This window comes from Arachis hypogaea, chromosome 6 (genome assembly GCF_003086295.3).
Source record: "Arachis hypogaea cultivar Tifrunner chromosome 6, arahy.Tifrunner.gnm2.J5K5, whole genome shotgun sequence".
Lineage (NCBI taxonomy): Eukaryota > Viridiplantae > Streptophyta > Magnoliopsida > Fabales > Fabaceae > Arachis > Arachis hypogaea.
In genome coordinates, this window is record NC_092041.1 from 2,064,276 (window position 1) to 2,081,534 (window position 17,259).

Here is a 17,259-nt window from a genome sequence, read left to right on the forward strand (position 1 = left end):
GATTATAAAAAGTAGATGCATGAAACATGTGACATGGTATCTGACAAACAAGCACTTCCAAAAAACAGTTGTTAAAGAGAGAGAGAGATGAAGGACAAATAAAAGGATCTCTGTTGAGCAGATAACAGCCAATTATTTGGTACGGTTCAATTCCAGCAAGCAATTGCAAGTCGTGGAGGTAGAGAAGCAACAAAATTAAGATGGTGTTCCCTTCCTCACATTAACTTCTTATTTTATGGAGGAATTATATTTGTATTTTTTTTATGTATTTTTTATTTTTATTAATTATTTTTAATATAAGATCCGTTACTCAAGATGAACTACGACAACTCATTTTTATTGTACATAATGAATAATAACTAACAGCGGTATTTATGAGCCGGATAAAACCGAGTTTGAGGTGACGCAAACTCGGTTCGAAATATATAATAGACCTATTTGTTAGACTTGAATCCGACTCTAAACCTGATGAAATTTACATATTTTTGGACTGCGATTATATCGGGTAAAAACCGGGTGAAAATCGAGTCGTTAACAATACTTTTTTGTAAGTTAGCATGTGAAAATATCCAAATTTTTAAGACTCCAACCATTATTTGGCATGGTAAAATTCATTTAGAAAAATATAACAAGAACCAACCCTTTCTAAAATTAAAGCATAACCACAATCAATACTAATATTGTCTAATAACACCAAATATTTAAATCAATATAAATAACACAATATTATGCATTAGTCTAAAGTCTTATGCATTTTAAACATAAAACATTAACTTATAGTATTATAATGACTAATAACACAAAATATTAAGGTTTACAATACTTAAATTCCACATAAAACTAGCCATCATACATCACTAATAACACAAAATATTAATTGTATATGATAATCGGGTCACCGGACCGAGTTCGGGTGGCCCAAGATATGATCCGACCCGAAATAATAACCGAATCTATTTTTGAAACCCTTACTCGACCCTAAACCCGATAAAATCACACTAAATTAACCCCTAAAAGATTCTGGACCGGGGCGGGCATGAACACCCCTAATAACTAATAACTAGATGTTATTTGCTTTAATTCTGAGTATATAACTGACTAGTTTTAGCAGTTCTTGATGTATTTTTATCTGCTTTTCTCAACACTTGTTGCTTCCTTCTCATCACAAAAGCAGGGCATGATCAATTCTTCATGGCCACCAATTCATTAAGTAATGTCATTTATATTTTAAAACGCAGATTACTTTTCTATTCTATCTAGTAAATATAGTATTCTTAGAACATATGCCACGAGGCCACCAGTCAATTAGACCATATATCATATTCAATTGTTTGTCGTCATTATATTCTTAGCGCTTAAGCTTCATCTTGACACTTTTTAAACAAAATTAGAAAATAAAATGGATATTATTTTACAAAATGCCTCCTAAATTCAAATGTTCTTGTTTGGATGAAGTTTTTTATTGTATAACACGTCCTAATCGAGGTCGAACTTGCTTTTTTTAGTGGATGAGGATACTTGAATAACCAAGAACACCTGTGAGTACTTGTAAAAGATTAACCGACAAGTCGATACAAATGTATTTTTCAGGTATAATATTATGGAATTAAAAACATACTTTCTTTCAGCATTTCGAATTATTTTTATGGTGATTTGCCAAGTAAGCCATTGTTGTTGTAAATAGTCATTTCTCCGAACTGTTCCTCATTTACAAATTACAACTAAATTATAATATAATGATGGGATCATCTAACAATGTAAAAGAATATGCAACAGCTATCGTTTCCTTCTTATCATGTCTTTTAGGGGAAAAAAAGAAACGTAAAAGTGGATTTTGAAAGTCAAGCACCAAGCTTTAATGGGATTTGGAATCATCACTGGGAAAGGCAAACGAAAGAGATATTTAAATTAAGAAACGTCATCATGGTTAGCAAGAAAATGAAAAGTTGATGATGCGAGCTCAAATCAATGAGGGGTGTCTTTGAGGAGAAAAAAACAAGTTGAAAAGATAAGTGTTGGTTGCTGGTGTCAACTTTGATCTTTGGGAGTTTCAGTAGTTTTGAGCCAAATATTTTTTTATGGAATTTAAGAATTTAATTTTGATGCATTACGTCAGTAAAAATAATTATTATATGATCATTTAAAAAAATAAATATGATTATATTGTGTAAAATATTTTATAATATCAATGTATTCAAATTAAACTCTCAAACTTAATTGGATATTAAGAAAACTCCATGCATGACAAGAACTCAATAGAAAAGGGCATCGTGCCTTTCCATTGTGCATGTCAACTTGGTCATAACGTACATTGCAAGTAGAATTATTGATTAGTTAATTGATGGCTCGGTGTCATGCATGAGAAGAGTTTGAAGATAACTAGAGTGGTTCAATTTACCCTCTAATTTATATAAATATAGGATGAAATAAATCAACTTATATCTATCTTTATATTAGAATCATCATAAATAATTATGAGATAAACAAATTATTAAATTGGTTTAATTATTCTATTAGTTTTTATAATTTCGCAAAATTTTCAATTAGATTTTTATATTTTTTTTAATTGGGTTCTTGTACTAATTCTTTTTTCAATTAGGTCTCTCTTGACAATAATTATTGGCTTAATTTTAGAGGGATCGAACTAAAAATAAAAAAAATTGGTACAAAGACCCAAAACAAAAAAAAAGTGTAGAGATCCAATTAAAAAAAAATTGGTGCAATGATTTAATTAAAAGAAAAAAAATTACAGGAATCTAATTAAAAATTTTGCAAAACTATAAGAACCAACAGAATAATTAAACCGATTAAATTGGATAAAAGTACAAGAAACTAAAAGATTTCACATATTGCCAAATTGTTAAAAGATTTGAAATTTTACTGCTCATATGATATTTTTTATAAAATTCAAAAATACTATAAATTACTTACAACATGCTCGAAGGATTTAGAATATAAAGACAAATATAAATTGTAAAATTTAATTACATGCTAAAAGTAGTCAACAATAGTGGCTTGAATTTTTTTATAAATTTTATCACTTCTATTACAACTTATGTTTAGTTGTTAATAGCCAATAATAACATTTTTTAGTAATTAAATATATTATCATATTTTGTTTGTATAAAGACTTAAAACCCATGTACTTTAATAATCTTTTCATGAATCAAAATGCTTACTGTTTGTTTAAAAAAAAATTTTATATTTTTATGATTGTTAATGAGTTTGAGTGATAAAAGATATGGCAGTGTCATTTTTATGTGAGTTAGTGATTTTGGGGCTAATTAATTGTGGATATTATACTTAAATTTGATATCAGAGCTAGTTTAATCCAGTGCCAAGTGTTTGAGAGTTTGTGAAGTATGGAAGAATTCTCACATAGTTATTTGTTTATAGAGTCAATATGACAAACACTTTCAATGTTGTATGATCCAGTCCCAAATTAGATGGAAAATTCGATTATAGTTATTGGGAGACTTTAATGTCTACCCATTTGAAGGCCTAAAACCTGTGAAATTTTATTGAACTGAGTTATCAAGAAGGAGCAGATATTACCCAACAGATGAGAGATCGCGGTGTTTAGCAAAATAGCAAATGCCAAAAGTGTAAAAGAGGCATGAAACATGTTAAAACTATCGTACAAAGGCGTATATAAAACTCAGAAAGCAAAGCTACAGTCATTGAGAAGAGAATATGAAAGGCACGAGATGTCTAGTTCAAAAACTGTTGAGCAATATTTTTTTCGTGTTACAGATCTTGTCAATAAGATGAGAGTCTATGGAGAAGATATGCCCGATAGAAAAATGTGAAAAAAAAAATTTGTACCATGCCAATGAAGTATGATCATGTGGTGACTACAATACTAGACTCTCACGATATCGATACCATGACGATTGCAGAGTTGCAAGGAACCATGGAAAGTCACATTAGTAGAATATTGGAAAAGTTAGAAAAATTCACAGAAAAAACCTTGAAAATCTGGGTGAATTTAAACAATATTGCAGAATCAAGCCACACACAAAAAGGACGAGGTCATAGTTTTAATTTTCAAAGTAGAGACAGAGGAACAAAATATCTTGTATGTTCAAAATATTTTAAGTAACACGAAATTCAACATACACCAACTAACAATTAGATATACTCCTCAACAAAATGGAGTTATTGAAAGAAAGAACAGAACCATCATGGATATAGTCAGATGCATGCTCAGTCAAAACAAATGCGAGTTTTGGGCAAAAGCAGTCGCAACAGCAATTCATATTTTAAACAAGTGTCCAACAAAAAGTGTTTGTGATAAAACTCTTGAAGAATCTTGGAGTGGAAAGAGGCCTTCCATTCATTATTTAAGAGTTTTTGGGTGTATTGCTTATACCCTTCTTCTAGATCAATTAAGAAAAAAAAGTTAGATTACAAAGGCGAGAAGTGTATCATTATCGGTTATAGCACGACTCAAAAGCATATAAACTGAATAATCTAGAATCAAAGAAGGTGATTATAAGTAAAAATGTGATATTTGACGAGAAAGACATATGGGACTAGAACATAAAGACAAAAAAGTAGCGGATTATAATTCTAAATATGAGTGACAAAGTAGAAGAAAAATAACCCGACACAACTGAACAACTAGAATCATCTAGAAGACTTCAAAGAGAGTAAAGACTACTTGCTAGATTAGCAGAATATGAAGTTGATAATGACAATGATCTGTCCGATGAAGAAATTATAAATTTTGTACTATTTTTAGATTGTGAACCGTTAAACTTTGAAGAAGCCTCTAAAGACAACAATTGAAAGAAAGCAATGGATGAGGAGATTCATGCCATTGAAAAGAATGACATATGGGAGCTAACATATTTACCAGTAGATAAAAAGTCGATTGGAGTAAAATTGGTTTACAAAACTAAGTACAAACCCAACGGTGAAGTTCATCGTTTCAAAGTAAGATTAATTGTTAAGGGATACAAACAAAAACCAGGTAATTACTACTTTAAACTATTTGCTCCTGTTACTAGATTAGAATAATTCGTATGATTATTTACTCTCAGCCCAAAATAAATGGAAGATACATCAGATAGATGTTAAGTCAGCATTTCTAAATAGCACTTTAGAAGAAGTGTATACTGAGCAACCTGTAGGATATAAAATTTTTGGGAAAGAACATAAAATTTACTTGTTGAAGAAAGCCTTGTACGAATTGAAATAAACACCAAGAGCATGGTACAAGAGGATTGATTCTTATTTCACTCAAAATGATTTCAGAAGATGTCTATTTGATGATACTCTTTACATCAAGTTTATTGAATCTAGAGAAATCTTGATTGTGTGACTTTATGTTAACGATTTAATTTTTATTAGAAACAATTTGAAGATAATTGCATAATTTAGGGAGGCTATGATAAAGCATTTTGAAATAACAGATATGGATTTGATGTCTTATTTTTTTGGCATTGAAGTCATTCAGAAAGATGATGGAATCTTCATGTCACATAGAAAATATGCAAATGATATTTTGAAGAAATTTTAGATGAAACATTCAAAACCAGTTCATACTCCAGTCGAAGAGAAGTTCAAGTTGCTGAGAAAAGATAAAGGAAGATTAGTAAATCCCACATATTACAAAACTTGATTGAAAGTCTGAGGTACTTAACTGTAATCAGACCAAATATTGTATTTGGAGTTGGTTTGCTTAGCAGATTTATGAAGGAGCCTTGTACCAACCATTTGCAAGCGGTAAAATAGATTCTTTGATATATCAAATATATTTTAAATGATTATATTTATTATGAAAATACTGATGAAGTGAATCTTGTTGATTACACTGATAGTGATTGGGTTGGAGCTATTGAAACAAGAAAAAGTACTTCGTGATTTTTATTTCACCTTGATTCTAGTGCAATTTTATGGTCTTCAAAGAAATAACCAGTAGTAGTACTCTCTACAATAGAAGCACAATATATAGCAGCAACAAATTGTGCAATGCAAGCAGTTTGGCTAAGAAGAATTCTTAAGGAATTGAAAAAGAAACAAAGTACTCCAACAATAATATTTTGTGATAATAAGTTAATTATTGCACTTTACAAAAATTCAGTATTCCATGGAAGATTAAAGCATATTGATATACGGTTTTACGAAATTAGAGAATTGGTGAATGAGAAAGAAGTTATAATCGAATTCTATCCAACCGAAGAACAAATTACAGATATATTTATAAAACCATTGGGGATTTTGTTTGAAAATATGAGTGAGAGAGAGAGAGAGAGAGAGAGAGAGAGAGAGAGAGAGAGAGAGAGAGAGAGAGGGTGAGAGAGTGTAGGTGAGAAACACAAAGAGGGGTAGACATAGGAATCAAGATAGAGATCCAAGAGTTTGGAACTGAGAAGAGTATCAAAGATTAGAGAATGAGACTTTCTCTATCTTTGTGGATAATCTTCCTAAAGATATATCGAAGAGGGAGTTGTTTTAGTTGTTCAACTGGACGAGGCGCATAAATGATATATATATCTGTCACGAAAACAAAAAAGTGGTGACATATATATTTTTTTCATTCATATGATACACCACGAAGGGAGGTGCTTTGAAGGCGGTAAGGGAAATGAATCGAATGAGATTGAGAGGTAAGGTTGTGCTTGTGGGGGAAGCGAAATATAGGCGAGTGTCGGGTACGAATGATATGAAAAGAGCCGAGATGGAAGGAGATGATCAGAACATTTCTACTCGTCGGCTACGACGTGAGGAGGTTCAGATAGAGGCCCGAAAGAATACAACAGAGTTGAAAAAGGAGACAGCAGTAAGAGATCCTCATGGAAATGGATGGACAAAAAAGGTGAAAGTAGTAATGGCTAAAGAAAATTTGGATTGTCTACTGAGAAGTATTGTGGGAGGGATAATAGCTGCTATCAACTTTGACTCGTTTAAGTATCATATTGCAAAAAATTTGCCTCAAGTCACCCAAGTACGAGAACTGGGCGCTTATAAAGCATTACTGCCTTTTGACAATATGTTGAGTGCTAAGGAGACATACAGTTTCAAAATGAATAGCTTGTTACAGTTTTTTCACAGTGTCTGGAGATGGAAAAATTTGGAGCGGAGCGAAACTAGAAGAGTGTGGATAGAATGTTTTGGAGTTCCGTTGCATGCTTGGTTTGCGGAAACTTTTAAAACCATAGGGGGTCAGTGGGGTGAAGTAGTTGGCTGCGATGCAATTATAGAATCGTGCAATAGTTTTAGTGTTGGATGAGTACAAATTGATACCTGTGTTATGGACCTGATCAATGAATGGATACACATTACAATAGAAATTAGTGGCTTTGATGTCTTGGTTAAAGAAGTGGGTCGAGAGGCATATGGAATAGACTGTCAGTTGGATAATGGTGTGGACGTAGACACCAGCAGTGAACTACAAAGAAAAAGTACTGCAGGCAATCGTGCGAATATAGCCGCCAAGTTGGTGAGGCAAGTATACCTACCGGAACTCATAGATCCGGCGGAAGAAGTGGTGATGTCGGTGATGCGGGAAGATGAAGAAGCCAAGGACAGATTGGTAATTACAAAAAGTATTTTGAATGAGTGGCTTAATAGAGATTTAAATCAGAATCGTCTATATTTGGTAATGTCTAACGCAAATAATGCTCAAAATAAAGAGAGAGCTGATTCTGTGGGGGGTATCATTATAAGCAATAATGAAGATTCTGATAAAACTGTAATCTTGGTTTTTGACAATGTACACTATGAGTCACAAGGGAAAGTCAGCAAGGAAAAGAAAATTAACAGCGGAAGGAAAAAAAAGTGGGCCAAAACTTCTTTCAAATACAACTTGGGCTATTGAATGCCTTTGGGCTTAAACGGGTCAGCGGTCCAAGGCTGGAAGACTGTTGAGGCATGCTCGCTGGATTGGCCGGGCCAGCTGGAACCGGGTCGGGTGAGAAGCAGCAACCTGATGGAGATACGAGCAGCCCAGGATGAGGTAGATACACGCATGCTTCTTGCAGGTGGAGACGCTGCCCTGACCTAGGGAAGGAGCGCACGGCAAACTGAAGCATGACGTGACAGGATTCGAGGCCGCCATGGCTGCACAAACAGAGCAAAACCTCCACAACTATGTACAAGCACGATGAAGGACGGGGAAATGGGTGAGCAGGCTGTGAATGGTGGATACGACGACGTTGGAGATGGCCGAGAGTGGAACCGTGGAAGCCATGATGCTGTAAACCAGGTTGAAACTATTCAGCAATGCTCAGGTACGGTGAAGGCTGGGGTAGAGGTTGGGAAGGCGGTGAATGTTGTAAGTCACGATACGGAGGATTTGGAGGTTGAGGAACTTGAAACGATATTGGCTAAGTGGGAGGTGGGAGGGACTAGAGGGGTTAAGGGGTGTAATAACATTGAGGTCCATGTGGGTAGAGGTCATGGTTACAAGGAAGATGCCGGAGGTGAGAACGATGGAATCGGGGATGCCAGCGATGATGGGAATGACAGGGATATAGATGGGGATATTGGATCAGATGGGAAGAACAAGGCTATGAGTGTTCCAAAAAATAGTAGCTGGGTCAATGTGGAATCTATAGGTACTAAGGCTGTAAATGGAGGCCCTGGATGAAAGATAGGTCAGAGGATGCAAGTTGTAAAACCCGGTTAAGTAATAGCTAATTAACCAATAAATTAATAATATATTCTAGAAAGTGAGAAATGAGATTTTTATGGTTTAATACAACAACAACAACAACAACAACAACAATAAAGTCTTGTCCCACTAAGTGGGGTCAGCTACATGAATCAAACGACGTCATTGTGCTCTGTCATGTATCATGTCTACAGAGAGACCGTTTACATGTAGATCTCGTTTGACCACCTCATGGATGGTCTTCTTAGGTCTTCCTCTGCCTTTTGCCCTTTGTCCATCTTCCATCTCATCCACCCTCCTGACTGGATGTTCTATCGGTCCTCTTCTCACATGTCCAAACCACCTGAGACGCGATTCAACCATCTTTTCCACAATGGGTGCTACTCCAACTCTCTCCCTTGTATCTTCATTCCTTATTTTATCCAATCGCGTATGACCACTCATCCATCTTAACGTCTTCATCTCTGCCACACTCAGCTTATGTTCGTGCTCCCCTTTAGCCGCCCAACACTCCGTACCATACAGCATAGTCGGTCTTATAGCGGTGCGATAGAATTTACCTTTAAGTTTTAAAGACACTTTTTTGTCGCATATAAAACCATATGCACTCTGCCATTTTGACCAACCTGCTTGGATCCTATGATTTACATCCTGTTCAATCTCTCTATTATCCTGTATAATGCACCCAAGATACTTAAATCTTTTAACTTTTCCTAGGATGTTTTCTCCAATCTTCACCTCTATATTGAGGTTTTCCCTTCTCAGACTGAACGGGAATTTGGTAGAGAAATTTAAAACAAGAATTTCGACACCAATTTTAAAGAAATCAGCCCAAAGGCCCACCCGAGCTCTCAATTAATGAGAGAGCTCAACACTCTCTCCCCTCACAACACACACATACGCTGAATTAGAAGGGAGAAGGGGGAAGAACATGAAACCCTTGCTCCTATTCACCTCCAACTTCCATTGATCATAACTTTTGATCCGGAGCTCCAATTGACGCACCGTTTGTAACCACGAGACCATGACGTCGAGATCTACAAAACCGATACCAAAATATATAAGGTAAGCCACGTTTTATCCTTTGATTCCCAGTTCTTAGTTTCAAGTTTCATGGGTAAAAATGTTGAGATTTTTAAACTCCTTTGTGTTTTAGGGTCAAATTAACTTGAAGGGAAGGATTATTCTAACTCCCTTGGTCCTTGGGTAAGGTAAGAGATCTCAAACCCTAGTGAAAGTATTAAATTTGAGGTATTGGGTGTTGAGTTATTGTGTTTCGATGTGATATTGTGGCTTAGACATTGTATATATGTGTTTTAGAGCTTGATTGGTGATTTTGGAAAGCTTTGGTATGGAACCCCAAGCTTGAAAATCTGTTGGTGGAGTTTGGAAACCTTGAATGTTGAAATTAGAGGTGTTCCGGGTGGAACGGGAATCGGCCAAGGTATGGTTTCGATTTCCTGTATCTAAAATGTAATGTGGTTGTGAAAACGTAGGCTAGTGGTCCCTAAGATAAGATTTTTGAGCTATTAATGTGGTTGATGGATGATATAAGTTGTGTTGTTATGCATGAATTTAGTGGATTGTGACATGTTGATATATTTGGTGAATGAATTGGATTGAGATGGATATAGGGATTGTGGGTGAATGACTGTGAGTAATGATAATTGCTGGCAAAGCATGTGGGGTTGTATATGGCATGATAATTGTGGCCCTTGTTGATGGGCATGATAGAAGTGCAATATTGATACATGTATATATATGTATTTGAGATGATTGATGAATTGAATATTTGTTGGAGATTGAGATGTGAAATGTTGATTATGATATGCAACTTGTTAAATTAAAAATTGGCTAAATCTGATGGAATTGGAGATTAATGATTGAAAGAGGTTTGGAAATGATTGATGATTGGAATGGTTGAGTTTTGGGTTGATTTGGTATGGAATGGTAAGAGCATGTTTTGAAAATGGGGGAGTTTATGAGTTTTGGTAAAAATGGAATTTTGATGAACTTCAATGGATCATATCTTGAGCTATTATTTTTGGAATTTGATGATTTTTATATCAACTGAAAGATAATTTCATTAACTTTTAAATGGTTTAAATTTGGTTGAAATCCGAATTTTGTGGAAAGAGATATGATCGTTGGAAGTTTGGGCCAAAAATCTGAATTCTGCAACTTCTGCAGAATTTGTGATTTCTGGTTTGTGTGCGCACGCACAGCCCTGTCCGCATGCACACCCCATGGGAATTTAGACCTGTGCGCACTTACAACCTTGTGCATACACACACGTGGGGACAGGGCTATTGATGGGAGCGCTAGCACGCGCTGTGCGCCACACAACCAACGAAGGATTGCGAGCTGTGCGTATGCACAGGCCTGTGCGCACGCACACGTTGGGAATGGCACGCTGGTGGTGGTTCTAGCACAACTTGTGCGTGCACTCAACCTTGGAGAATTTGCTTTCTGTGTGTACGCACAGACCGGTGCGTACGCACACTCTTAAAAAATACTTCTGGGCGTGCGCACGCACACCCTTGTGCGTACGCACGTGACCCAGTTATCTTTTAAAGCTTTTGTTTTCAAGCTCTTCACATTTCCAACAAGCTTGTAACTTTTCGAGATATTATATCACACTTATAAACCCCCAATTTCATTCCCTAAATCTTAAATTGATGTAAAATGCCTAATGATTGAGAGAACGTTAGGAAAGAGGGTAACTTGTGGAGGAAGAAACAGGATGTGATGATGAAAGATGATGATATGAGTTGTTAAGGAGGATGGTGGAGTATTGTATATGATAAGAGCCAGATGGCCGAGTGTGGCATGATTCGAATGGCTGTATGTGGTGATGATATGGCTGAGTATGAATTATGATTTGTAAGCCAGATGGCTGAGGTAAATGCTAATGTATGGTTGTGGTTAAATGAATATATGCTGAATTTTGACTATTATGATTGTTGCACTCCACCTATCTGAGATACGAGTTTTTCTGGGTGAAAGCAATAGCTAGCCACCACGTGCTCCAGGTGGAAACTCGATACTCTGTTAACTCTATGTCGTAAGTGTGGCCGGACATTGTGAAAGTTTCGGATGAGCTCGCCCCAGTAAATATACACCAGTGAGGGTGTTGGATATATGTATATATGATGTTTATGTTATGAGATAACTCGAGTTGGGAATGCACGACAAAGGGACAGTCCAATGGTTAGCTACCAGGACTTGTCGGGCTGGCTTTATAATTGATAGATAAGACTCATCCGCCACTAGGACAGGCATGCATCATATGCATTATATGTGATTTGTTTGGAATGCCTAATTGATTGCATCATTACTTGCTAATTGCCTAATTGTCTTATCTGCTTTCTACTTGTGCATTTATTTGTTTGTTATACTTGTGTTTGCATCTTAATTACTGTTGGTGGTTGGGAGGTTTACAGGATTTGGAACGGGGATACTTAGTTATTCTGAAGATCCTTAAGATAGTTGCCTATTTACATTTCTCATGGTTTAGCCTGTTTATTCGCTTTAATTATATATGGAAGTTCTAGGATTTTCTTCGACTTTCTCAGGACATTACATGTTAGATATTTGGGCACTGTTACCATGTTGAGAACCTTTGGTTCTCACCTATGCGGATTTTATAGTTTTCAGATGCAGGACGTGAAGCTCCTCGTTGAGGCATGCTGAAGACTTCCTTTTTGGTGGAGATCCTTAGTATCTTGGGATTTTATTTTGATCATGTATATTGATTAGACACTTATTTTCTCTACTGTTCATATGTATTTTGTATTATCTCCTCTTAGAAGTCATTTTTGAGAAACAGAATTTGTATATTGTCCTTTGGGTTGTCTTTTGGATAGTTCTTATATATATATTTGCATATTGTTATGCTCTGACTAGTTGACTTTGCAAACCGAGTCCGGAGCATTGATATATGTAATTTTTGGCACTCTTTTATATATCTCTTCACGTTAGCTTACTCCTTATATGTTCGTTTACGTTATCGATCGAAGTGTTGCGCCTTTTGATTTAACGCTTTTGATTTACCCATTTTTCTTCAAAGGCTCTTAGTTATGAACATTTTTGCATTACTATACGTACTATATATTTTATTTTAGAGGTCGTAATGTCTCGCCACCTCTGTTTTATGACTTAAGCATAAGACTCTGTGTGGTAGGGTGTTACACAAGTGCATGGTGGGAATGCAGTTGGGGATATGCAAACAGGGGACTACATTGAGGAAAACGATGAGGAAACTCGCGACAGTCAGAATACAACTTTAGAGGAGCAGATGTTAGAAAACAAGAGGACATGGGAAGTAGCAATGGAGTCTGGTGCAATTTTGTACACCGAAGAAGATGATGTTATGGCCATCCTCCAAGCTCAAAATGAAGAAATTGCTAAAAAAAAAAGATTAGCAAAACAAAAGGTGACAGCAAGACGGAGTAGACCCAAGAATAATAAAAAGGTGTGTAATAATCCTCTAAAATGATTTTTAGTTCATGGAATATTAAGGGGTTCAGGAGGGATGAGAAGATGAGAATGATTAAAGACCTAAAGAAAAAATATAAGCTTCACATGTTAGGTCTGATTGAGACTAAAAGGCAAGTAATAACAAAGTTTGATGTGGCAAATATGTGGGGGTGCGATAATGCTGGGTGGGAATATGTTAAGTCTGACGGTTATTTTCAGATTATTTTAATGCTGGGTGGGAATATGTGGCAAATCAGTTTTTAGATTATTTTCCTGCAAAATAATTACCCAAATCAGTCCCAAGATTTTTAAAAGCGGACATTCCCAAGATTTTTAAAAGCGGACATTTTAATCTAAAAAAAATTAATACACAAATCAATAACCAACATTTTTTTCTATTAGACATAACAATCCCTTTCATTTTACTTTTACTATATGTCAACTTTTATTCTTATTAACTTAAGCTTTGTGCATGTAGACGATGACACTAGCATATTAATATGCTCTTTCCATTAAAAACAAGTAAGGTGAATAATGATATTTTGAAATCTAAATTAAAATATTTTTTTTAATATAAATATTTTTTAAAATAGGACGTCTTTTGATTATATTAAATACAAAAATATCAAATAGTTTTAACTTTGAATTTCTTATAGAATAATCTCTAATCATTTTATTGAACATTATTATTATTATTATTATTATTATTATTATTATTATTATTATTATTATTATTATTATTATTATTAAGTGACTATATATATACTTTTTATATTATAAATATATACATAAGAATCTAATAAATAAATTTATTATTATTTTTGTCCAAAATATATAAAAAATAATAATACAATATTATTATGCAATTAATAATAATAGTAATAATAATTTTATTTTATTTTTTTTGGATAGAAGACTATTATGTTTGATGGAAAAACGTTGAAAATTAATATGTGTATTAATTTTTTTTTGGAAACTAAAATATCTGTTTTTAAAATATTTGAGAACTGATTTGGATAATTATTCTTTCGAAAAATAAACTGAAAATTAATTTGTCTGTCGAAATAAAGCTATAAAAATATTTTTATATATTAATTTTTTTAAAAACTAAAATGTTCACTTTTAAATTCTTGATGACTAATTTAGGTAATTACTCTAATTTATTTGTTTACTAAAAATATTAAAAGTATTGACCACTAATATTTTTTTTAAGTAATAATAAACCAAAAACACAAGTTTGAGGGAATATTCTTTTTGGAATAAGAGATTTTGTTTTTTCAATAATGCAAATATCCATTAAAAATTATTTATAGTGAAATTTCAAATTAACGTTATAGGAATTATTATATTTTTAAGAAATATTTGAATTATATATTACCTTTTTTTCATTTATATTTGAGAAACGAATTATGAATTTTATTTAAAATAATTAAAGCTATCCTTTTAAAAATTAATTTTAAGGATATATAGTCAAATTAATAAAATTACAATACCAGTGATGTGTTTGGTTGAAAGTGGCCAAAAAATTGGTTTTGAGAAAGACAACCTAATTATTTCTATAAAAATATTTTGAAGTAAAAATAATAGTTATAAATATTTAAATAATACTTATAAATTCTCCAAGTAGTTGTTTAGTAGCTGAGCATTGAACACGCAGGGCGTATCAGCTTCTCTAACAAAACGGCACCCATCTCTCTCTCAATTATCCAAAATGGTTTCATTATTTCTGAATTGAATTCCTCCATGCCTGCAATGGTCATACTCTTCGTAGCCCTCGCCGTTCTGTTCCTCTTCTTCTCCTTCTCCAAGAAGCTATGGAGGGGCGTGGAAGACTGGTTCCACGTGTACCAGTTCTTGAAGGTCCCACAGCACAACCACACAACCTTGCAGGAGAATCATCTCTACAGGAAGGTCTCCCTCTACTTGCATTCTCTCGCTTCCATCGAAGACTCTGATTTCACAACACTCCTTACTGGCAAGAAGCATAATGACATCCTTCTCTGCCTCGGCCCCAACCAAACCATTCAGGACCGTTTTCTCGGAGCCACCGTCTTCTGGCACAACCAAACCGACGCCGACGACGGTGCTGATCAGAATCCCCAATTCAATCGCGCCAGAGCCTTCGTTCTCAAGATAAGAAAAGTGGACAAACGCCGAATCCTCCGCCCCTACCTTCAACACATTCACGCCGTCGCCGACGATATTGAGCAGCAAGGGAACCGCGATCTGCGGCTATTCATGAACACCGCTGCCGCTGCACAGGGAGGAGGAAGGTGGAGATCAGTTCCCTTTACCCACCCCTGCACCTTTGAAACCCTTGCCATGGAGTCCGATCTCAAGAACCGGGTGAAATCCGACCTCGAATCGTTCCTCAGGGCGAAGCAGTACTACAACCGGCTTGGCCGAGTGTGGAAACGGAGCTTCCTCTTATACGGTCCTTCCGGAACCGGAAAATCGAGCTTCGTCGCTGCCATGGCCAATTTCCTTCGCTACGACGTGTATGACATCGACCTCTCCAAGGTTCCCAGCGATTCGGATCTGAAACTGCTCCTACTACAGACGACGCCGAAATCAGTGGTGGTGGTGGAGGACCTCGACCGGTTCCTGGCGGAGAAATCCACGGCGGTGAGCCCTTCAGGGATGCTGAACTTTATGGACGGAGTAGTGAGCTCGTGCTGCGGCGAGGAGAAGGTGATGGTGTTCACGATGAACAGCAAGGAACACGTGGACCCGAACCTTCTTCGGCCGGGTCGGATCGACGTTCACATCCACTTTCCCTTGTGCGATTTCACGGCGTTCAAGACGATGGCGAATAACTACCTTGGAGTGAAGGAGCACAAGCTGTTCCCTCAGGTTCAAGAGATTTTCCAGAACGGTGCGAGTCTCAGCCCCGCCGAGATCGGCGAGTTGATGATCGCTAACCGAAACTCACCGAGTCGGGCCATCAAATCGGTGATCACCGCCTTACAAACGGACGGCGATGGGAGAGGGTCCGGGAGTCCGATCGTACGGCATACAGGGGAGGATGACGTGGACGAACCTGACGCTGTTATGTGTGGTGAGGGTCTCCACACGGTTAAGGATTTGCGTAAATTGTACGGCTTTTTCAGGTTGAAGAATACCAGAAGATCCCCCTCCTCCAACACCAGCTCAATGCCCAGCCCCTTGAGATGACACGTGTCACCACTGGTTTGCTTAGGCGAAGGATGCTCTTCTTTTCTTCTTAGATAAGCCAGCTTAGCTTATACATTTATGATTTATTGATTGGATACATGATGGTGGATAGATATGCTCTCTTCAGTGGGATTGTCTCTCATGGGAATGTAAATAACTAGAAATAGATGGTTAATTGCATATATTAGGCAAAAGCAAACTATACATACACTGTATAGTTTTTTTCCCTCATTTTGGTGATTTGCGAATCTGCTCTTATTTATAGTTGAAATGTTTTCTTTCTTTGCGTTATTCTCTCTCTTTGAAATCATATTTTTTCTGTTTTCAGAAAATACATATCGCGTTTTACCATTCTATAAAGAGTCTTTTATGTATGTCAAATCATATTTATACGATGATGCTCAAGTCCTACAGAAATTAATTACTGTTATCTCACTCTCACAGTAATGCATTATATTGTGGTTTATCATTCCATAAAATGCTCATAAATGATTATTTCGGTTCATTAATACATTTATATCTCCGTCAACATTTACAGCACATTATATAATACGAAGTAGTGGGGTGCTCGAGCTTGACAATAAGTAAACAAATCTGTTGCCCCTTAGATACTTAAAGACAGTCAAAAAGATTATTTTAAATCTGGCTACTATGTTATACATTTGTATCTCCAATGGAAAGCATAAGGTGTACTAAAAAACTTAGTTAAGTCTTATTTTAAGATGGCGAGGAAAGTTAACTGACAAGGAAAACAGACTTTTGTCAAACATCTTTGTATAAGGACATATCCGGGTATCCAAGTGATTAAATCGGGTAATTCACGTGAATAAATACTGAATTTTATGTAAACGCTTTGATGATTTTATGGGTTATCTTTTTTTAAATTCAAGTTTTAGAACATTAAAAGTTTTTATAATGATTATTTAAATAATAATGAATCAAATGATAATTTTTAATAAAATTTTAAAAATAATTTATTATTTCGT

General features: G+C 35.5%; 1 protein-coding gene across 1 annotated transcript; it reads left to right on the plus strand.

Annotated features, from left to right (window-relative positions):
• The first annotated feature begins 14,280 nt into the window (after positions 1 to 14,280).
• Positions 14,281 to 16,504, plus strand: LOC112695280 (AAA-ATPase At2g46620). Its single transcript, XM_025747556.3, has one exon. It carries the CDS (start codon positions 14,843 to 14,845, stop codon positions 16,271 to 16,273), a length of 1,431 nt encoding a protein of 476 aa, XP_025603341.1. The 5' UTR covers positions 14,281 to 14,842; the 3' UTR covers positions 16,274 to 16,504.
• The last annotated feature ends 755 nt before the right edge of the window (positions 16,505 to 17,259 follow it).